The 24,064-nt window shown below is 43.6% G+C and overlaps 1 protein-coding gene across 1 annotated transcript in view; it reads right to left on the reverse strand.

Annotated features, from left to right (window-relative positions):
- The window catches only part of ZSWIM5 (zinc finger SWIM-type containing 5), a 191,331-nt gene that overhangs the window by 59,157 nt on the left and 108,110 nt on the right, over positions 1 to 24,064 (reverse strand). The window contains exon 2 of the mRNA XM_030913688.1: positions 14,560 to 14,916. Coding sequence (XP_030769548.1) covers positions 14,560 to 14,916 — 357 coding nt within the window. The remainder of the gene's footprint in view (positions 1 to 14,559; positions 14,917 to 24,064) is intronic.

Genomic DNA, 24,064 nt, shown 5'->3' on the forward strand with positions numbered 1-24,064 from the left:
CTCCAATGTAAGACAACCCACAACCACGTCTCCAGCATACAAAAACTTCAGAACACCCAAGCCACGGCTCCCAGGGGCTCCTTCAAAACCTCCTCGTGGACCTTGCTTCAAATGCCAAAAGCCTGGCCACTGGGCCTTGGAATGCCCGCAGCCCGGGATTCCTCCTAAGCCATGCCCTGTCTTTATGGGCCTCCACGGGAGGTCGGACTGTCTGACTCACATCGCTGCTGCTCCTAAAGCCCCTGGAGCCCAAACCCAATGTTCCTTGGCCAACTCCTTCCCAGATCGCCTCAGCTTAGCAGCTGAAGACTGACGCTGCCTGCTCGTCTCGGAAACCCCCTGGACCAGCATGGATGCCGAGCTTCGGGTAACTCTTACAGTGGAGAGGGTAAGTCCGTCCCCCGTTTAATCGATACAGGCGCTACCCACTCCACATTACCTTCTTTTCAAGGGCCTGTTTCCCTTGCCCCTGTAGCTGTTGTGGATATTGACAGCCAAGCTTCAAAACCCCTTAAAACTCCCCCACCCTGGTGCCAACTTGGACAACATTCTTTTATGCACTCTTTTTGAGTTATCCCCACCTGCCCAGTTCCCTTATTAGGCTGAGACATTTTAACCAAATTATCTGCTTCCCTGACTATTCCTGTACTACAACCACATCTCACTGCTGCCCTTCTTCCTAACCCAAAGCCTCCTTTGCATCTTCTTCTTGTATACCCCCACCTTAACCCACAAGTATGGGACACCTCTACTCCCTCCCTGGCAACTGATCACATGCCCATTACTATCCCATTAAAACCTAATCACGCTTACCCCGCTCAATGCCAATATCCCATCCCGCAGCAGGCTTTAAAAGGATTAAAGCCTGTTATCACTCGCCTGCTACAGCATGGGCTTCTAAAACCTATAAACTCTCCTTACAATTCCCCCATTTTACCTGTCCAAAAATCGGGTAAGTCTTACGGGTTAGTTCAGGATCTGCACCTTATCAACCGAATTGTTTTGCCTATCCACCCTGTAGTGCCCAACCCGTACACTCTTTTGTCCTCAATACCTTCCTCTACAACTCACTATTCCGTTTTGTTCTTAAAGATGCTTTTTTCACTATTCCCCTGCACCCTTCATCCCAGCCTCTCTTTGCTTTTACCTGGACTGACCCTGACACCCATCAGTCCCAGCAGCTTACCTGGGATGTGATGCCTCAAGGTTTCAGGGACAGCCCTCATTACTTCAGCCAAGCTCTTTCTCATGATTTACTTTCTTTCCACCCCTCCACTTCTCACCTTATTCAATATATTGATGACCTTCTACTTTGTAGCCCCTCCTTTGAATCTTCTCAATAAGACACCCTCCTGCTCCTTCAACATTTATTCTCCAAAGGATATCGGGTATCCCCCTCCAAAGCTCAAATTTCTTCTCCATCTGTTACCTACCTCAGCATAATTCTTCGTAAAAACACACATGCTCTCCCTGATGATCGTGTCCAACCGATCTCTCAAATCCTAACACCTTCTACAAAACAACAACTCCTTTCCTTCCGCAGCATGGTTGGATACTTTCACCTCTGGATACTTGGTTTTGCTATCCTAATAAAACCATTATATAAACTCACAAAAGGAAATCTAGCTGACCCCATAGATCCTAAATCCTTTCACCACTCCTCTTTCTATTCCTTGAAGACAGCTTTAGAGACTGCCACCACGCTAGCTCTCCCTGACTCATCCCAACCCTTTTCATTACACACAGCCAAAGTGCAGGGCTGTGCAGTCAGAATTCTTACACAAGGATCGGGACCATGCCCTGTAGCCTTTTTGTCCAAACAACTTGACCTTACTGTTTTAGGCTGGCCATCAAGTCTCTGTGCAGCAGCTGCCGCCACCCTAATACTTCTAGAGGCCCTCAAAATCACAAACTATGCTCAACTCACTCTCTACAGCTCTCATAACTTCCAAAATAGATTTTCTTCGTCACACCTGACACATATACTTTCTGTTCCCTGGCTCCTTCAGCTATACTCACTCTTTGTTGAGTCTCCCACACTTACCATAGTTCCTGGCCCAGACTTCAATCCAGCCTCCCACATTATTCCAGATACCACACCTGACTCCCATGACTGTATCTCTCTGATCGACCTGACATTCACCCTATTTCCCCATATTTCCTTCTTTCCTATTCCTCACCCTGATCACGTTTGGTTTACTGATGGTAGTTCCACCAGGCCTAATCACCACTCACCAGCAAAGGCAGGCTATGCTATAGTATCTTCCACATCTGTCTTTGAGGCCACTGCTCTGCTCGCCTTCACTACCTCTCAGCAAGCCCAACTCATTGCCTTAACTCGGGCCCTCACTCTTGCAAAGGCACTACGTGTCAATATTTACACTGACTCTAAATATGCCTTCCATATCCTGCATAATCATGCTGTTATATGGGCAGAAAGAGGTTTCCTCACTACACAAGGGTCCTCTATCATTAATGCCTCTTTAACAAAAACTCTTCTCAAGGCTGCTTTACTTCCAAAGGAAGCTGGAGTCATTGACTGCAAGAGCCATCAAAAGGCATCAGATCCCATTGCTCTAAGCAACGTTTATGCTGATAAAGTGGCTAAAGAAGCAGCTAGCATTCCAACTTCTGTACCTCACGGCCAGTTTTTCACCTTCTCATCAGTCACTCCCACCTACTCCCCTGCTGAAACTTCCACCTATCAATCTCTTCCCACACAAGCAAAGGGTCCTTGGACCAAGGAAAATATCTCCTTTCAGCCTCACAGGCCCATTCTATTTTGTCGTCATTTCATAACCTCTTCCACGTAGGTTACAAGCCGCTAGCCCATCTCTTAGAACCTCTCATTTCCTTCCCATTGTGGAAATCTATCCTCAAGGAAATCACTTCTCAGTGTTCCATCTGCTATTCTACTACCCCTCAGGGATTGTTCAGGCCCCCTCCCTTTCCTACACATCAAGTTTGGGGATTTGCCCCTGCCCACGACTGGCAAATTGATTTTACTCACATGCCCCGAGTCAGAAAACTAAAATACCTCTTGGTCTGGGTAGACACTTTCACTGGATGGGTAGAGACCTTTCCCACAGGGTCTGAGAAGGTCACCGCAGTTAGACATAACTTCCCTTCTGTTAGACGTAATTCCTCGGTTTAGCCTTCCCACCTCTATATGGTCTGATAATGGACAGGCCTTTACTAGTCAAATCACCCAAGCAGTTTCTCAGGCTCTTGGTATTCAGTGGAACCTTCGTATCACTTACCATCCTCAATCTTCAGGAAAGGTAGAACGGACTAATGGTCTTAATTTTAAAGACACACCTCACCAAGCTCAGCCTCCAACTTAAAAAGGACTGGACAGTACTTTTGCCTCTTGTCCTTCTCGGAATTAGAACCTGTCCTTGAGATGCTACAGGGTACAATCCATTTGAACTTTTATATGGATGCACTTTCTTGCTCGGTCCCAACCTCATCCCAGACACCAGCCCTCCAGGCAACTATCTTTCAGTCCTCCTGAAGGCTAGACAGGAAATTCACCAGGCTGCTAATCTTCTCTTGCCTACTCCAGATTCTCAGCCATATGAAGACACCCTAGCTGGACGATCAGTTCTTGTTAAGAATCTGCCCCTCAAACTCTACAACCTCAATGGATCAGACCCTACTTAGTCATCTATAGTACCCCAACTGCCGGCTGCCTGCAGGATCCTCCCCACTGGGTTCACCGTTCCAGGATAAAGCTGTGTCCGTCGGACAGCCAGCCTAATCTCTCCTCTTCCTCCTGGAAGTTGCAAGTATTCTCCCCTACTTCCCTTAAACTCACTCGCATTTCTGAAGAGCAGTAATAACCCTTATGAGCCTAATACATCCCTTCATTCTATTAGGTCTGTTCATCCTTACCCTACTTTTTGCAACAGGGCTTTACAAAGTGACCCCCACTACTCGGACTGAGCCCCAAAAACTAGTCATCTCTACTATCTTCTGTCTAGTCATACTCCTATTCACCATTCTCAACTACTCATAAATGCCTTACTCTTGTTTACACTGCCGGTTTACACTGTTTCTCCAAGCCATCATAGCTGATATCTCGGTGCTATCCCTAAACTGCCACTCTTAACTCTCTCTTAGATGATCTTTGCTGGCAGGGGACCCTCCAATACTTTCATCCTGATGAAGTTCTATTCTTTACTTTTATACTCACTTGTATTCTCATTCCCACTCCTATGCCACCCTCTACCTCTCCCCAGCTATCTCTAACACACTATCAATCTTACCCACTCTCTCCTAGCCGTTTCTAATCCCTCCTCAGCAAACAACTGCTGGCTTTGCATTTCCCTTTCTTCCAGCGCCTACACAGCTGTCCCCACCTTACATACAGACTGGGCAACATCTCCTGTCTCCCTACACCTCCAAGCTTCCTTTAACAGCCCTCATCTTTACCCTCCTGAAGAACTCATTTACTTTCTAGGCAAGTCCAGCAAGACCTCCCCAGACATTTCACATCAGTAAGCTGCCGCCCTCCTCCGCACTTACTTAAAAAACCCTTCTCCTTATATCAACTCTACTCCCACCATATTTGGACCCCTCACAACACAAACTACTATTCCTGTGGCCGCTCCCTTATGTATCTCTCGGCAAAGACCCACTGGAATTCCCCTGGGTAACCTTTCATCTTCTCGATATTCCTTCACTCTTCATCTCCAAAGCCCAACTACACACATCACTGAAATAACTGGAGCCTTCCAGCTCCGCATTACAGACAAGCCCTCTATCAGTACTGGCAAACTGAAAAACATTAGCAGTAATTATTGCTCAGGAAGACACTTACTCTGTATTTCACTCCATCCTTGGCTACCTTCCCCTCGCTCGTCAGACTCTTCTCCCAGGCCCTCTTCTTGTTTACTTATACCCAGCCCCGTAAATAACAGTGAAAGGTTGCTCGTAGACACTCAACGTTTTCTCATACATCATGAAAATCGAACCTCCCCCTCTACCCAGTTACCCCATCGGTCCCCATGACAACCTCTGATGGTTGCCGCCCTAGCTGGATCCCTAGGAGTCTGGGTATATGACACCTCTTTCAGCACTCCTTCTCACCTTTTTACTTTGCATCTCCGGTTTTGCCTTGCACAAGGTTTCTTCTTCCTCTGTGGATCCTCTACCTACGTGTGTCTACCTGCTAACTGGACAGGCACATGCACACTAGTTTTCCTTACTCTCAAAATTCTATTTGCAAATGGGACCGAAGAGCTCCCTGTTCCCCACATGACACCGACACGACAAAAAAAAGTTACTCCACTAATTCCCTTGCTTGTTGGTTTAGGACTTTCCCCCTCCACTATTGCTCTTGGTACTGGAATAGCAGGCATTTCAACCTCTGTCATGACCTTCCGTAGCCTCTGTAATGACTTCTCTGCTAGCATCACAGACATATCACAAACTTTATCAGTCCTCCAGACCCACGTTGACTCTTTAGCTGCAGTTGTCCTCTAAAACCGCCAAGGCCTTGACTCACTGCTGAAAAAGGAGGACTGTATATTTTTAAATGAAGAGTGTTGTTTTTACCTAAATCAGTCTGGCCTGGTATATGACAACATAAAAAAAACTCAAGGATAGAGCCCAAAAACTCGCCAACCAAGCAAGTAATTACGCTGAACCCCCTTGGGCACTCTCTAATTGGATGTCCTGGGTCCTCCCAATTCTTAGTCCTTTAATACCTATTTTCTCCTTCTTTTATTTGGACCATGTATCTCCGTTTAGTTTCTCAATTCATCCAAAACCATATCCAGGACATCACCAACCATTCTATACAACAAATGCTCCTGCTAACAACCCCACAATATCACCCCTTACCACAAAATCCTCCTTCAACTTGACCTCTCCCACTCTAGGTTCCCACGCCGCCCCTAATCTCGCTCAAAGCAGCCCTGAGAAACATCACCCATTATCTCTCCATGCCACCCCCCAAAAAATTTTTGCTGCTCCAACACTTCAATATTATTTTATGTTATTTTTCTTATTAATATAAGAAGGCAGGAATGTCAGGCCTCTGAGCCCAAGCTAAGCCATCGTATCCCCTGTGACCTGCACATACGTTCAGATGGCCCGGAGCAAATGAAGAATCACAAAAGAAGTGAAAATGGCCAGTTCCTGCCTCCATTGATGACATTCCACCACAAAAGAAGTGAAAATGGCTGGTCCCTGCCTTTACTGATGACATTACCATGTGAAATTCCTTCTCTTGGCTCATCCTGGCTCAAAAGCTCCCCCACTGAGCACGTTGTGACCCCCACCCCTGCCAGCCAAGGAACAACCCCTTTGACTGTAATTTTCCACTACCTACCCAAATCTTATAAAACCTCCCCACCCCTATCTCTCTTCATTGAGTCTCTTTTTGAACTCAGCCCGCCTGCACCCAGGTAAAATAAACAGCCTTTTTGCTCACCCAAAGTCTGTTCAGTGGTCTCTTCACACAGACACGCGTGACACTTCCCACTCTTCCTGCCCCTTTCCAAAGGCAGAGGAGCCTCCCATGGCCGCCACTACCACAGGCCCATGAGGAGTACTGCTAGACTACCACTTAAGGCCCAAGGCCTCTCCAGTCAGCTTGTGGTGAATGCTGCCTGGCCTGGGACTCACCCTTCAGGGCAGTGAACTCTCCAATGGCCCAAGGCAGGTCTAGAAAAGCCATCCAAGAGCCAAGTTCTGGAATTGAGGACCCCAAGAGGCCACTTGGTGCTCTAGACCCTATGGCTGAGCTGGTACCTAAGGTGCAAGACAAAGTCCCCTTTGTTTTTACTTCCACTTTTCTCAAGTGGAAGGCATCTTGCCCCATAGCCACCATAGCTGGGAATGTCCTGAGACTCACCTTAAGCCAGCAAGTTTCAGAGTCTCATCCAAGGTTCTCAATGTAGTACATGGGTATCACTGCTGGTTATTCAGGGCCCCCAGGGCTCTTCAGTTAGCAGGCAATGAATCCTGTCAGGACTAGTTGCTTCCCTTCAAAGACAGCAGGTTCCTTTCTGGACCAAGGTGTGTCAAGAAATGTAGTACAGGGAGCTAGGGCCTGGAAAGGGGGCTTCACGACTCTGACTGGTGCCCTATCCTGGTGTGGGTGAGCTGGTATCCAAGAGGCAAGACAAACTCATCCCCACTCTTCCCTCTCCTCTCCTCAAGCAAAGGGACGGGGCCTCTTTTGGAGCTGTAAGCTGAACTGCCTGGGGTTAAGGGAAGGGTAATGCCATCACTCCCTCAGCTACCCCAGCTGGTGTCTCAGTAGGTCACATGTCTCCCCACAGTCGACTGTCTCTGGGCCCAGTTCAGCATTAGGACTTGCCTAGGAGTTGCAGTCCTTGCAGCCTAGACTGCCTTTCGAGTTTATTTAAGGCCCCAGAGCACTTTAGCCCACAGATGTGAGGCTTGCTGGAACTCAAGTTTGGACTGCTGGGACTGTCAATTCCTCTTTGGCTAGGGCCGATTTAAATGCTCTCTCCATGGAGAGGTGTCAGCTGAGTTTGGTCTGGTTTTGTTTTCTGTTATAATAGCGCAGCACTGAGTTTAATGCCTCAGAAATGATGCAATTTATGTTTTCCCAATGCACCAAAATGTTTTCCACACCATGCTATGACTGCAGGGCGACTGGGCAGGTGTGGACTGGTGATTCAAGACTTCTTCCTACTTCCTCAGTGCCTCTTTTAGCAATATGAAGTTAAAACCACGTATTGTGAGTGCTCACCTGATTTTTGGTTCTTATGGGGGTACTTTTTTGTGTGTAGATGGTTCTTAGATTGGTGTCCTCATTTGAGGAGGTAGGGAACAAATGGTGTAGCCTTCTATTCTGCCATCTTGTTCTGCCTCCTTCCTCAATCTTTCTTTTTGGATAAGAGAAACTGAAGTCCTGGCCAGGATGCTGTATCCCAGAGAATCTTGGGGTATGGAGTTACCAGAGCAAATCACGACTAGGGAATAGAGTAATGCTAGAGGCAGAGCTGGAAGTATAGTCAAATCTGAGTAACCAATCCCAAAAAGACAAGGCAATGTCTAGCTACAAACACATATAGGGACTAATATAAGAAATGGTTTCAGGGAAGTGGGGAGCAGAGCAAAGCTTGGATCTGTTCTTAAAATTCAAAGCAGGCACCTAGCAGTTTTAGGAATTTTATTCCTGCTGTTTTAGGTTTGTTTTGGTGAGGAATGGGGTTAAAGAGAAAGGTGAAGGAAAATGTTCTAAGTGTTTAAAGACTTAGCAGGGAACAGAAATACGATTTCAAACATCATTTTTATCTAAAATTTTTTATTCCAAAAATTCTGACTTTCTCCCTCAGTTCCAGGTCCATATATTTAACTGTTTATCAGAATTCTTTATCTAAATGTCCTAGAAGTATCTCAAACTTAAATTTATCTTCCTCCTAAATTCATTTATCCTCTTTTGTTCCTTAATGAATGGCAACATCATTATCAAAACCATCAATGCCATCACAGCTAGACATTTTGGAATTCAGTTTTATGTCTTCTTCTTCACTCCTCACTCATCCAATACACTTGGGTTTTCAGTCCAGTCCATTTTACCTCTATGATATCTCCTTTTTGTATCATTGCTTATCCAGTACTGGTTAAAAAATAGATCAGGAAAGGGCCTGTAGAATACTATGGAACCTGCCGTGGAAAGCTAATATAAGTATGGGATAAACACGTATACAGAAGTAGTAGTTCCTGGGGAAGGTTGAGAATCACATCGCGAGTTGATTGTGGCAACTGCAGCCTAATTTCAGACAAAAATTAAGATATGGGAATGGGAAGTGTAATGAGGAGTATAGGTTTCTTCAGCACAGTAGTAATGAGGGAAGAGGGTTGTTTTGGTGACAGTTGTGGTGACAAAGGCCAATACTGGTCCTGAACCAAGGCAGCCAGTTCAAGAAGAGGCAAGAGAGCTTGGAAATAATTCTGGGGGAAAAGATAGTGGGAATGAGGCACAAAAGCAGGCCATAGCCCAGCTGTCAGGGTACAGAGCTATTCTTCTCTCTGGTGCTACAGGCCTGGGGGATGGGGGCAGAACTCAGGTCTCAAAAAGGAGGTCAGAGAAGTAGAACAGCCTCTCTGTGTGGGATAAGAAGAGATATAGAGAGCTACTCTTTGACAGTATCACTCAAATAGAGAGAGCTCAGTTATTATATAAACACTGCAACTTTGAGTGTAAAGCAACATAACATTTTTGCTAGTTAGCAAGAACTCCTGAAAGCCTGTCTGACTGTTCTTTCTTTATTCCTTTTAATTTTTTTTTTTTTTTTTTTTTGAGACAGGGTCTTACTCTGTTGTCCATGCTGAGGACAGTAGCATGACACTGTTTATTGCAGCCTCGACATCCTGGGCTCAAGCAATTCTCCTGTGTCAGCTTCCCAAATAGCTGGGACCACAAGCACACACCACCATGCACGGCTAATTTTTTTATTTTTTGTAGAGATGAGGTCTCACTATGTTGTTCAGGCTGTTCTCCTGGACTCCGGCAATCCTGTTGCCTTGATCTCCCAAAGTGTTGGGATTACAGGCGTGAGCCACCATGCCCAGCTCTGACTGTTCTTTCTGAGGTTGTTTGTAGGACTTGATTGGCTCTGTTGAACAACTGGGAAAGGCAGGTCCTTTGGCATGTGGACTACTCTATTATACAGGCCACCCACCCAGTCTTATTGCCTCTTCCACACTAGTAGTTAAGTTATTGTATTAGTCCGTTCTTGCACTGCTATAAATAAATAACTGAAACTGGGTAATTTATAAAGAAAAGTTTAATTGGATCACCGTTCCACAGGATATACAGGAAGCATATCTGGGGAGGCCTCAGGAAACTTACAAGACAAAGGGGAAGCAGGCATGTCTTACCTGGCTGGTGCAGAAGGAAGAGAGAGAAGTGGCAGGTGCTAAACACTTTTATTTATATTTATTTATTATTTTGAGACAAAGTCTGGTTCTATCACCAGGCTGGAGTGCAGTGGTGCAATTTTGGTTCACTGCAATCTCTGCCTCCTGGGCTCAAGCCATCCTCCCACCTCAGCCTCCCGAGTAGCTGGGACTACAGTTACGCACCACAATGCCCAGCTAATTTTTGAATTTTTTGTGGAGACAGGGTTTTTCCATGTTTCCTGGGCTGGTCTCAAACTCCTGTGTGCAAGCAATCCACCCACCTTGGCTTCCCAAAGTGCTGGGATTACAGGTGGGAGCCTCTGCGCCCGGCCTACACACTTTTAAATAACCAGATCTCATGAGAACTCACTCACTATCATGAGAACAGCAAGGGGTAAATCCACCTCCATGATCCAATCACCTCCCATCATGCCCCTTCTCCAACAGTAGGGATTACAAATTCAATATGAGATTTGGGTAGGGACACAAATCCAAACCATATCATTCTGCCCCTGGCCCCTTCTAAATCTCATATCCTTCTTACATTGCAAAATACAATCATCCCTTCTCAACAGTCCCCCAAGTCTTAACTCATTTCAGCATTAACTCAAAAGTCCACTGTCCAAAATCTCATCCGAGACAAGGCAAGTCCCTTCCACCTATGAGCCTGTAAAATCAAAAACAAGTTAGTTACTTCCAAGATACAATGGAAATATAAGCATTGGGTAAATACACCTGCCATTTCAAAAGGGAGAAATCAGCCAAAAGAGAGGGGCTACAGGCCCCAGGCAAGTCCAAAACCCAGCAGGGCAGTCACTAAACCTTAAAGCTCCAAAATAATTCCCTTTGACTCCAAGTCTCACATCCACGTCACAGTGATGCAATGGGTGGGCACCTAAGTCCTTGAGCAGCTCCACCCACTGAGAGCTCAGCTCCCATGGCTGCTTTCAAGGGCTAGTATTGAGTGCCTGTGGCTTTTCCAAGTGCACAGTATAAGCTATTGGTGGACATACCATCCTGGGATCTGGAGGACAGCAGCCCCCTTCTCACAGCTCCACTAGGCAGTGCTCCAGTGGGGAATTTGTGTGGGGGCTCCAACCCACATTTCCCCTCCACACTGCCCTAGTAGAGGCTCTCCATGAAGGCTTTGCCCCTGCAGCAGACTTGTGCCTGGACATCCAGGCGTTTTCGTATATCCTGTGAAATCTAGGCAAAGGCTCCCAAGCCTCAACTCTTGACCACTGTGCTTAACACCATGTGGAAGCCGCCAAGGCTTATGGCTTGCACCCTCTGAAGCAGCGGCCTAAGACATATCTGGGGCCCTTTTAGCCACAGCCGGAGCTGAAGTCGCTGGGATGCAGGGAGCAGTGTCCTAAGGAGCAGGGTAGCAGAGCCCTGGGCCTGGCCTATGAAACCATTCTTTCCTCCTAGGTCTCTGGGCCTGTGATGGGAGGGGCTACCATGAAGGTGTCTGAAATGCTTTTGAGACATTTTCCTCATTGTCTTGTCTTTACTTAAGCAAATTTCTGTAGCCAGCTTGAATTTCTCCCCTGAAAGGGGGAATTCTTTTCTACCATATGGCCAGGCTGCAAGTTTTCCAAACTTTTACACTCTGTTTCCCTTTTAAATATAATTTATAGTTTTAGGTTAGTTTTTGTTTGTTTGTTTGTTTCTTTCTTTTTTTTTTTCTCACGAATATGAGTTGAGGTTGCTAAAAGCAGTCAGGCTGGCTACATCTTCAACTCTGTTGCACAGAAATTTCTTCTGCCAGGTACCCCAAATCACCACTCTCAAGTTCAAAGTTCCACAGATCCCAAGGGCAGGGGCACAGTGCCTCAAACATCTTTGCTCCAGTTCCCAAAAAGCACCCCATATTCATCTGAGACCATCTCAGCATGGACTTCACTGTCAACATCACTATCAGCATTTTGGTCACAACAATTTAACAAGTGTCTAGGAAGTTCCAAACTTTCCTTCATCCTCCTGTCTTCTTCTAAGCCCTCCACACTTTTCTAACCTCTGCCCGTTACCCAGTTCCAAAGCTGCTTTCACATTTTCAGGTATCTTTATGGCAACGCCTGACTTTCCAGTAGCAATTTTTTGTATTGGTACATTCTTGCACTGCTATAAAAAAATACCTGAGAATGGGTAATTTATTTTTAAAAACAAGGTTTAATTGGCTTATGGTTCTGCAGGCTGTACAGGAAGCATGGCTTGGGAGGCCTCATGAAACTTAAAATCATGGTGGAAGGCAAAGGAGAAGCAGGCACATCTTTTTTTTTTTTTTTTTTTGAGACGGAGTCTCGCTCTGTCGCCCAGGCTGGAGTGCAGTGGCCAGATCTCAGCTCACTGCAAGCTCCGCCTCCCGGGTCTACGCCATTCTCCTGCCTCAGCCTCCCAAGTAGCTGGGACTACAGGCGCCCGCCAGGTCGCCCGGCTAGTTTTTTGTACTTTTTAGTAGAGACGGGGTTTCACCGTGTTAGCCAGGATGGTCTCGATCTTCTGACCTTGTGATCCGCCTGTCTCGGCCTCCCAAAGTGCTGGGATTACAGGCTTGAGCCACTGCGCCTGGCCAGCAGGCACATCTTACATGGCTGAAGCAGGAGGAAGAGAGAGAAGGGGCAGGTGCTTACACACTTTTCAATAACTGGATCTTGTGAAAACTCACTCATTATCAGGAGAACAGAAAGGGGGAAGGATATCTGCCCCCATGATCCACTCACCTCCCACAAGGCCCCTCCTCCAACGTGGGAGATTACAACTGGATATGACATTTGAGCAGGGACGCAAATCCAAACTGTATCAGTTATCGTCCAAAAGAGAAAGGTAGTTTAGGGAAACTCAAAAAACTTTAGAGAAATTCAAAAAATTCTTAAGTCAAATGAACCTAGGTTATAAACAACTTCCTTATTTATAAAAGTAGAAATTATTATACCCCACAAAGTAGTTTTGAAGGCTAAATGAATTAACATATATATAGTCCTCTGTGGACAGAAAACCAAACACTGCATGTTCTCACTCATAGGTAGGAATTGAACAATGAGAACACTTGGACACAGGAAGGGGAACATCACACCCTGGGGCCTGTTGTGGGGTGCAGGGCAGGGGGAAGAATAGCATTAGGAGAAATACCTAAACGATAAGTTAATGGGTGCAGCAAACCAACATGGCACATGTATACCTATGTAAAAAACCTGCACGTTGTGCACATGTACCCTAGAACTTAAAGTATAATAAAAATAAAAAATAAAGTGCTTTGCATGATGCTTGGAACACAGTGGGATCTAAAAAGTAAAATGAAAACTGGCTTATATAACTCTTCTTCTTAAAGTTTTTATTTTTCCTTTTTTTTTTTTTTTTTGAGATGGAGTCTCGCTCTGTCACCCAGGCTGGAGTGCAGTGGCATGATCTCGGCTCACTGCAGCCTCCACCTCCCAGGTTCAAGCAATTCTCCCACCTCAGCCTCCAAAGTAGCTGGGATTACAGGCATGCACCATCATGCCTGGATGATTTTTGTATTTTTAGTAGAGACAGGGTTTCACCATGTTGGCCAGGCTGGTCTTGAACTCCTGACCTCAAGTGATCCACCTACCTTGACCTCCCAAAGTGCTGGGATCACAGGCGTGAGCCACCGTGCCTGGCCCCTTCTTTAAAATTGTCAATGGTTTTCTAGATTAGGCTTCTACAATCTTGTTTCATTATAAAAACAAGCATTTGTTTCAGACCTGTCTGTTGTTGCTACTAGGTTATAAGCTACTTTAAAAACCATGTCTGTTTTAGACCCTCAACAATCAGAACTACTCCCTGCACATGGTACTTAATAAATTTGTTTACTGAATGAGTGAACATAAACTCTTTCTCCATTAATGCACCCCCAATATATAGTTCATATGCACAATGCTAACACATGCTCCTTAGGATAACTCTGATGCTAATGTAGGGTCCTGAAATATCAAGAGAATTCTCATATCCATCTCAATTCACTGAATGATACAAATTATTTTGTGCTTTCTTTCACTGTTTGAATACTTCAGGCTCCTAGGGACAGGGACTGCACCGACAAAGTCCATAAACTAGACCAATATATAATACTATCATTCTCTGTTCTTTTTCACCAAAATCTTTTTGAGACACACAGTTGGACTGCTTTAAGAAACCTAGAGTTGGCCGGGTGCGGTGGCTCAAGCCTGTAATCCCAGCACTTTGGGAGGCCGAGACGGGCGGATCACGAGGTCAGGAGATCCAGACCATCCTGGCTAACATGGTGAAACCCTGTCTCTACTAAAAAAAAAAAAAAAAAAATACAAAAAACTAGCCGGGCGAGGTGGTGGGCGCCTGTAATCCCAGCTACTCAGGAGGCTGAGGCAGGAGAATGGCGTAAACCCGGGAGGCAGAACTTGCAGTGAGCTGAGATCTGGCCACTGCACTCCAGCATGGGCGACAGAGCGAGACTCCGTCTCAAAAAAAAAAAAAAAAAAAAAAAAAGAAACCTAGAGTTAAACACCGTTGTTTGGATAGAATGAAATGATTAAAGTTAAGTAACTGCAACTGTAGAAATATCCCAATCTCCTAACACGCAATAAAGCAACAAAGTAGAGGTAAAAGGGTTGCTCTGGTGACAGTGGTGATGAACAAGACTTTTTTTTTTCAATAAAAAAGTTGAATGATTACCGTTTACTTGGTTGATTTCTGAGTTGGAGGATAGAATCTCATCTGCCAGTTTCTGTGCAGTAGGAAGAACTTCAGTGTGGTGTGCCGTGATTAAATATTGAATAAACTTTTGTAGCTGGTCCCTATTCATCTGGAAAAGGGTTTCGGAGATAGGAAGACGCAATTTCACTTGGTCTGGTTTACGGATCCTGTAGAGTGAGAGTGCTACCACATGGGCACAGTAGAATATGTCCTTGTTCCCACAGCCACATGTTACTGAGGTGATTTTGCATCGATCAAAACTGATTGCAACTTTGTAAGTCACTGCTGGTTCAGAGGCAGTGGCCAGCTCAGTTACTGTGCCACTCAGATGAAAGCCTAAGGAAACAAAAAAGAAACTGTGTTTAGAGATTCTATAGTAATAAACTTAAGATTCTCACTTTACATGTGAATTCATCAATTCATAAATTATGTACTGGGTATCTCCTACACATGTACATGATAGGCTTTGCCATAGACACAGAGGTCAATGAAATTCCGTTACTGCTCTGAAGAAACACACAATATAGAAAGAGTCCCTACCCTGGAGTTCATGAACCTCCTGAACTCATACTGATTTGAAAACTTTAGCTTGTATGTGTATACATTTTTCTGGGGGGGTGGGGGGGATAGTTCATAGCTATCATCATAGTCTCAGAAAGACTAAGAAGGAATCCTAAATAACTTAAAGACTCCTGCAGTAGATTTTCAGCTCTAGGTGGCAGGCAAAGACAAGTCTACAAATAATATCTGTATTATCTAGAGTAAGGTAGATGTCACAAATGAAAGAGACTCCAAAATGCCAAGAGGAAGGACAGAAGGAAGATCAAAGAAGACTAAGGAAAATAATTCTTCTTTAAAACATAAAATTCCACGTGGAATACATAAAAGGCAAGAAATTTAGGACATGAAAGGCACAGCTAGGTGCAATGAAACTATGTAGTGTTACACCTCTACTCACTAGGCACACAGTGACAGTAATTTTGAAATGCAGGGAGAATCCATTTTTAACTTAACAAAATTAAAAGATAAAATCAATAGCAAATCAATTCTATAATATTAATTACTCTTCATTGTTATTTCTATCTCTCGGGTCTTGCTCTGTCACCGAGGCTGGAGTGCAGTGGTGCAATCTCAGCTCACTTTAGCCTCTGTCTCCTAGGCTCAAGTGATCCTCCCACTCTCAGCCTCGAGTACAAAAATACAGGAAAATAAAGGAAAGGCTAATGAAAAAACAAGCCAGGCGCAGTGGCTCATTTTTGTATTTTTAGTGCAGACGGGGTTTTACCATGTTGCCCAGGCTGGTCTTGAACTCCAGGGCTCAAGCAATCCACCTGGCTCAGCCTCCCAAAGTGCTGGGATTACAGGCATGAGCCACCATGCCTGGCTATTCTTTACTTTAAATATGATTCTTCTTCTTTGAAAAGAATATGTATTCATCTAATCATTAAGTTATTCAACAAAAGTTTAAGGAGACCTTAAGTACTGAACTGCTAGGCCTAGGGATGCTAACAAAAAAGAAGATATTTGTGAAGCATCTGCTATGTAGCAGAACTGTTTTGGGTACTTTTAATAATTTATCACAGCAACCTTATAAAATCAGTACTATTTTCCTTATTTTAAAGGTATGTAAACTGAGGTTCAGAAAGTTTAAGTAATTTGCCCAAGGCGCTAGCAAATGTGACAAACCTGAGATTTGGAACCAGGAGGTCTGATTGACTCCAATGTTATTCTTTTCATTGTATTTCATTACCTCTAAAAGGTGCCACAACAAAGTTCTTTTCAAAACCCACAGACATGCTTAGTGCAGTGGCTCATATATGTAATCCCAACGGCTCAAGAGGTTCAGGTGAGAGGATTACTTGAGGCCAGGAGTTGGGAGACCAGCCTGGGCAACACAGTGAGACCCTGTCTCTACACAAAATTTAAAAAAGTATGTGCCGGTATGGTGGCACATGCCTGTAGTCCCAGCTACACATATAAGTAAATGGTTACAATATGATGTGCCAAATGCTATAGTAGAAACAGGCACAAAGGTGAGACTAATTTCAGAGACTTTCCTGTTTAACTGGACTATACACTGTGAACAGAAAAGCAATTTTAAATAATCTTATATCTGTTGGAGAAATATTTGTCAAGTAATAAAAGGTATATATGTAAGTTTCAGAGCTACCATTGTGACCTGGCAGAATCAACAAATGCAGAGAAAACTTTCCAAAATTCAAGTTTCAGACAGTTATGGTTAATTAAAATAAGACCCAAATTTACAAGTACACTCATAAAACCTAGCCAAATTATCACATAAAGGTACATTTATGTCTAATCCAAAGAAAGGTACACATTACTGAAAACATTCAGATTAATTTCCAGAGCAAGAAAAAGATAAAAATAAATTCACTAACTTCATAGCCTCCAGGTTTGGTTAAACTCCAGAGAGGCTTTTTCTCAGCAAAACAAGCTGCAGGTTTAAAAATATTTACTATCACTTGTTTAAAGCAAAGTCAAAAAGTTACATTCAAATTAATTATAGGTAAAGATTAACTATAGGTAAAGACTGCCTTCACTTAAAAACTAAGGAAGCTGGGCAACGTGGCTCAGGTGCCAGTACTTTTGGAGGCCAAGGTGGGAGGATCGCTTGAGGCTAGAAGTTAAAGACCAGCCTCAGCACCATAGCAAAACCCCATATCTACAAAAAATCAAGCTGGGTGTGGTGGCATATACCTGTAGTCCCAGCTACTTCAGGACTGAGGTGGAAGGAATGCTTGGGTCCAGGAGTTTGAGGTTGCTAGACAGCTGTGATTGTGCCATTACACTCCAGCCTGGGATACAGAGTGAGATCCTGTCTCTTTAAAAAAAAGAAAAAAAAAAAAAAGAACTAAAGAAGAGAGCTGTAGGGTTGGGAAGCAGCTCCTCTCCAGACCTATACCCACCAGACACTGCCAGCAGAGTAATATATAGCAAAGAGCACATTACACTAGGAATAAGGCAGCTAGAACCTGATATTTATTATGGAGTCTTGGGCCACCCACTTTACAACTCTTGAGCCTTAGATATCTTCTAAGTAGTATAATAATACTTGCTTTGCTTACCTCTCAAAAGTACTCTGTAAAACTATAAAATGTACTACAGATGTATTACTAATGTTTTTTTTTTTTTTTTTTGAGACGGAGTCTCGCTCTGTCGCCCGGGCTGGAGTGCAGTGGCCGGATCTCAGCTCACTGCAAGCTCCGCCTCCCGGGTTTACGCCGTTCTCCTGCCTCAGCCTCCCGAGTAGCTGGGACTACAGGCGCCCGCCACCTCGCCCGGCTAGTTTTTTGTATTTTTTAGTAGAGACGGGGTTTCATAGTGTTAGCCAGGATGGTCTGGATCTCCTGACCTCGTGATCCGCCCGTCTCGGCCTCCCAAAGTGCTGGGATTACAGGCTTGAGCCACCGCGCCCGGCCGTATTACTAATGTTTTAATGCAATTATTGTTAATGGCTCTCCATGTAAAGGGGTAAGAGACAACTTCCCCAATGGCCAAGTTTCACAGTGGTTGAAAACTAAGTGCTAAGAAAGTACATTCTTAATTTCCCTTGCGCCATTCAGAAGTATTTAGTACATTGTTGAGAAATGACTTGAGTCCTGATATAAAGACCTCACAGAAGGGCTACATTAAAATTTCAAACAAAATGGTAATGTCAATGTGGAAAAGCCTAGTTACTAAGCCCCTGAGTCTAAAGGTGGCTCATGCCTGTAATCCCAGCACTGTGGGGGGACAAGACAGGAGGATCACTCGAGGCCAGGAGTTCAAGACCAGCCTGGGCAACATAGCAAGATGCTGTCTCTAAAAAAAAAAAAAAAAAAAAAAAAAAAATTGCTACTCAAGCCCAGGAGGTTGAGGCTGCAATGAGCCATGACGACACCACTGTACTCCAGATTGAGTGACAGAGTAAGACTCTCTCAAAATAAAAACAAACAAACAAAAAACAACCATACAAACAAAATGATATATAGAAACATTTTTGCTTCATCCGTTCGTTTTAGGCACACTTGGCTTGCAGCAGCACAGTCTCTGAGCCCAATTTCTCCTTCCCTTCCTGTGTGAAAACTGAGTAAGAATATTGGTTAGATTTGAGAATGAAATAGTCATCAATAGGTATCTTATTAGGACGTAAGGCTCATGAGGTCAGGGCTTTCTCTGCGTATTGTTCATCACTAGCATTAAAAAAAAAAAACCACCCTGGTTGTATATTTACAAAAACATTGGACCTCAGCTTCTACAGTTTTAAGATGAGAGGCTGGCCTAAATGATCTCCATGGTTTAATCCTGTGCAGATACATTATGATTCTATAGTGACTATCACTGAATTTCCCACAATGTTAGACACAGAACTTCGCATATTATAGTTATTTAATAAATGGTGGCTGATCTTACAAAGCAAAGCTCTTTTACTTAGCCTTTATGAGGGCTTCCTATGTGTTAGGCTCCATTCTAAGTGCTTTATATGCATTAACACATTTAATTGTCACAGTGTTATGAATTTGATAGTAGGTATGATGGTAAGTTTTGTTTTGTTTTATTTTGTTTTGAGATGGAGTCTCACGCTGTCGCACAGGCAGGAGTACAGTGATCTGATCTCGGCTCACTGCAACCTCCACTCTCTGGGTTCAAGTGATTCTCCTGCCTCAGCCTACCGAGTAGCTGGGATTACAGGTGCCTGCCAACACGCCTGGCTAATTTTTTCATTTTTAGTAGAGACAGGGTTTCACCATCTTGGCCAGGCTGGTCTTGAATTCGTGACCTCGTGATCCAAACCCCCTCAGCCTTCCAAAGTGTTAGGATTACAGGTGTGAGCCACCGCGCCTGGCCCGATGGTTAGTTTTACGTGTTAATTTGACTAGGCTATGGTACCCACCTATTCAACCAAACACTAATCTAAGTGTTGCTGTGCCGGTAATTTGCAGATGTGGTTAATATTTACAATCAGTTGACTTTATCTAATGCAGATTATCCTCAATTATATGGGTGGGCCTCATACAATCGACCGAAAAGTCTTACAAGCAAAAGTCTGAGGTTTCTCTGAGAAATAAGAAATTCTGCCTCAAGATTGCAGCACCAGGTCCTGCCCCAAAATTTCTGACCTGCTCTACAGATTTCATACTTCTCAGCTGCCCACATCACATAGGCCATTTCCTTGAAATAAATCCTATCTATGTATGTATATATGTATGTATGTATGTATATATGCATGTATCTATCTATCTATCATCTCTCACTAGTTTTGTTTCTCTGGAAAATTTTGATTACTATTACTACTCCCATATTTATGTATGAGAAAACATAAGCATAGAAAGCTTGAGTAACTCATTGAAAGGTCACTCTGCTAGGAAGTGACAAAGCCAGGATTCACACCCAGGCAGTCTGGTTCTAAAGCTCAAACTCTTAACTATTACATCATACTACATCTCTATAATATTGTACTATAGGCAATTAATATCACATTTAACTAATGGAATTATAAACTATAAAACAATATAACTAGAAATATTATTAGAAAATAATGGTCAGTTTATTAAAATTCTAAAATTTCAGTTTTTACAGCATCGGTAATGGCTTGAAACCACTAGGTTAATCTAGAATTAGAGCTCAAGTATCAATTTAGATTACAGCTGTCTTCAAAATAGATCAATATTAAAACCATCGAGAAACTTTCTGCAAAATATTTTTCAAAGCTAATTATACATGGCTCCCTAGAGGCTTTGGCTAGGGCTCATGATTGATGCTCTTGGGAACATGTTCATTTGAGCTGTGTAAATGTTTGGGCTCTGTCAGCTGTATTAACACTGTTACAGCTTATGCTTCGGACCTAGGCTCATCTGAAAGGCAGAAGGCCGTGTAAGTTTCCTTGTTGGGAGTTTCTTTTTCCCCTCATGTATCTTAGAATGTAAAAGGGAAGTCCCTTTCAAACATCTATACTCCTTGCCTTATTGTAACCTAGCAACATTTTTTAAAAAGCCTGATTACTCCTGAGAATAAAGCTAAGTAGACTAGGTTTAATGTAGTGTTTCTTTTCCATTGCAAACCTAACAGCCATAAACATGTCCATCAATAATCTATTAATTTAAGCAAACATGTAGAAGCCTTTTTTTTTTTTTTTTTTTTTTTGACACAGGGTCTTGCTCTATTATCTAGGCTGGAGTGCAGTGGCACGACCATGGCTTGCTGCAACTTTGACCTCCTGGGCTCAAGGAATTCTCCCAACTTAGTTTTCCAAGATGCCACTATGCCTGGCTAATTATTTTTTATTTTTTAATTTTTTTGAGACACAGTCTCACTCTGTCGCCAGGTTGGAGTGCAGTGGTGCGATTTCGGCTCACTGCAACCTCCAACTTCCTGGTTTAAGCAATTCTCCTGCCTCAGCCTCCCGAGTAGCTGGGACTACAGGCACGCACCACCACGTCCAGCTAATTTTTTATATTTTTAGTGGAGTCAGGGTTTCACCATGTTGGCCAGGATGGTCTTGATCTCCTCACTTTGTGATCCGCTTGCCTCAGCCTCCCAAAGTACTGGGATTACAGGCACGAGCACTGTGCCCAGCTGCCTGGCTAATTTTTTTGCATTTTTTTGTAGAGATGGGGTTTCACCATGTTGCCCAGGGTGATCTCAAACTCCGGGGCTCAGAAGGTTGGTTTTTAAAAATCTTTACTGGCTGGGTGTGGTGGCTCATGCCTGTAATTCCAGCACTTTGGGAGCCCAAGGTGGGAGGACTGCTTGAGCCCAGCAGTTCAAGACCAGCCTGGCAATCAAACAAAAAAGTACAGAGACAGGGCCAGGCGTGGCGGCTCACGCCTATAATCCCAGAGCTTTGGGAGGCTGAGGCAGGTGGATCACTTGAGCTCAGGAGTTCAAGACCAGCCTGGCAATATGGCGAAACCCTGCCTCTATGGAAAGTACAAAAAATTAGCCAGGCGTGGTGGTGCACACTTGTAGTCCCATAGCCACAGTCCCAGCTACTTGGGGGGAGCTGGCTGAGGTGGGAAGATCACTGGAGCCTGGGAGATCGAGGTTACAGTGAGCCAAGATCATATCACTTTACTCCAGAACAAGGCAAGCAAAAAAAAAAAAAAAAAAAAAAAGGACAGAGACAGCAGTATGTTGAGTCCCCATGATGTATACATCACTTAACTTCAATAATTATCAACACAAAGACAAATTTCTTTAACCTACTGTTTACCAACTCCTTTCCTACCTCCTCCATAGATTACTTTGAAAGCAAATCTTGCAAATATCATTTCATTGGTAAATACCTCTGGTATGAATCTCTAAAAGATAAGAAGTAAAATTAGTAATTCCTTAATATCAAATATTGAGTGTTCAGATTTCCATAATTAACTTTTCTTTTTCTTTTTCTTTTTTTTGAGACAGGGTCTCTCTCTGTTACCTAAGCTGGAGTGCAGTGGTGTGATCATGGCTCACTGCAGCCTCAACCTCGTGGGCTCAAGTGAACCTCCCACCTCAGCCTCCTGAAAAGTTGGAACTTTTCAGGTGCTACCATTCCTAATTTTTTTATTTTTTGTAGAGATGGGGTCTCAATGTGTTGTCCAGGCTGGTCTTGAACTCCTAACCTGAACTGATCCTCCTGCCTCAGCCTCCCAAAGTCCTGGGATTATAGGCATGAACCACTGTGCCTGGCTCTTTATTTTTATTTTTCTTTAACACAGGATGTTTGTTCAAATCAAGATGCAAACAAGGTGCAGACATTTAATTTGGTTATTATGTCTCTTAAACTACAAGTTCCCTTCTTCCCCAACATCCTAATATTGAAAAATAATAGTGAGTTCTAGAGACTTGATAAGATTTGGGCTTTTTGTGGGAATTACTTCACAGGCTGTGTTGCATACTTTCTATTGCATCACATCGGGAGACATATAACGTCTGATTGTCTTTCTTTTCATGCTGTTAGAAATGACCAGTGGGTTTTGGTGTTTTTGACCTGATCTCTCTCTTACAAAGTTCCTTGTCAGCTTTTCACCTAATGGTTTTAACAGTCATTGATGATGTTGCCTTGACTTATTATTTCATTAGGGGTGACTTAATTTTTTATTTAAAGTTTTGACTGCCTTTCTTTGATTTTAACACCCTTATCTGTAAAATAAAGAAAAAACCATGTAAAGTGGTTAGGTCAGTGCCTGGAACCTGGTGGGCTCTTAACAAAAACAGTAACAGAAACAACTGCCACAAAAATTGCTTAGAAACTCATGGGAGAAACGATTACTTTATAGATGAAGTTTTCCCAAATATCATCTTTGTGATACTCCTTCATTCACATTTTCCTAAGACACAAAAAGAAAATACATACATTGTGAAGTTATTCTACTTATCAAATATTCAAATGCCCAAGAACTATATAGGCTTTTAAAACAGTCTATTTTATTAGTTATAGGTCTTCAAGTGATTAGGATATGGATAAATTGTGCGGAGGAATAAGCAGGTGTAAAGAGAAGCAATATATAATGTTAGATTTGGTAGTGTACCACAGTTAAAACACACACACGTGCGCACGCACACACACAAACACACACACACCCCTACCTGCTTTACTAGTGACTCCAGTGGGTCATAAAGGTAAAACATCCCTATTTTGTTCCTTCCTACAGTCTGTTTTTTGACGCAAAGCAGTCAGAGATGGTGGACCTGGTAGATAACTGTGTGTGTGTGTGTGTGTGTGTGTGTGTGTGTGTAAGAAAATGGACAATCAGGCAGCTGCTTGCCTTGTGGCCCTATCACCACACACACACACACACACACACACACACACACACACACACACACACACACACACAGCCCTTAAGTGCTTTAACACTGAGCAGGCCCTGTAGAAAGCACCAAACATTTTCAAGGAGTTCTTGTTTAGTTTTACAACCAGTGCATTTACCCACCCCTTGCCCCTCGGATCACAAAGCAAGCCTTGCCCTGAAAAGAAGAGATGCTTCATGCCAACTTTCTGTTCTATGGCTTAGATAGCTTCCCTACCTACCTGTAGACTGTCTAGAACTATAAAAATAAAACTCTACCACAGCTGCTTCTCCATTACATATCACACTGGCTGTGACATCTCCACTTCCAGAAAAATCACTAGCCTTCTATAAATACCTGCTATTATGAGAACCCCCACCAGCATGTCATCCTATAAATGAGCCATGCTTTCTTTGCCTTCAACGTGCTTCAAGTGCCACTTAGGCAAGATTTTAAAATGTATCAAAATGGCCTCACAGGCTCCTAACAACCAAGTACTTTGCAGGTGGTCCTTGCAAGAGCTAGACATGCTTAAATGTGCAGCAAGAGCTCTGAGAACCACAAGATCAGTAAGAAACTTAAAAATCCATGGTTTAAAAGAGTTCTGATTCTCCTACCTTCTAAACTGAGGACACGGGAACTGACTGAAATTGTTCACTTAACAGTTTTCTTTCCCAGGATTAAGGCTGGGGAATCCTGGGCATGGGCT

The sequence above is a fragment of the Rhinopithecus roxellana genome, chromosome 12, assembly GCF_007565055.1.
Source record: "Rhinopithecus roxellana isolate Shanxi Qingling chromosome 12, ASM756505v1, whole genome shotgun sequence".
NCBI lineage: Eukaryota > Metazoa > Chordata > Mammalia > Primates > Cercopithecidae > Rhinopithecus > Rhinopithecus roxellana.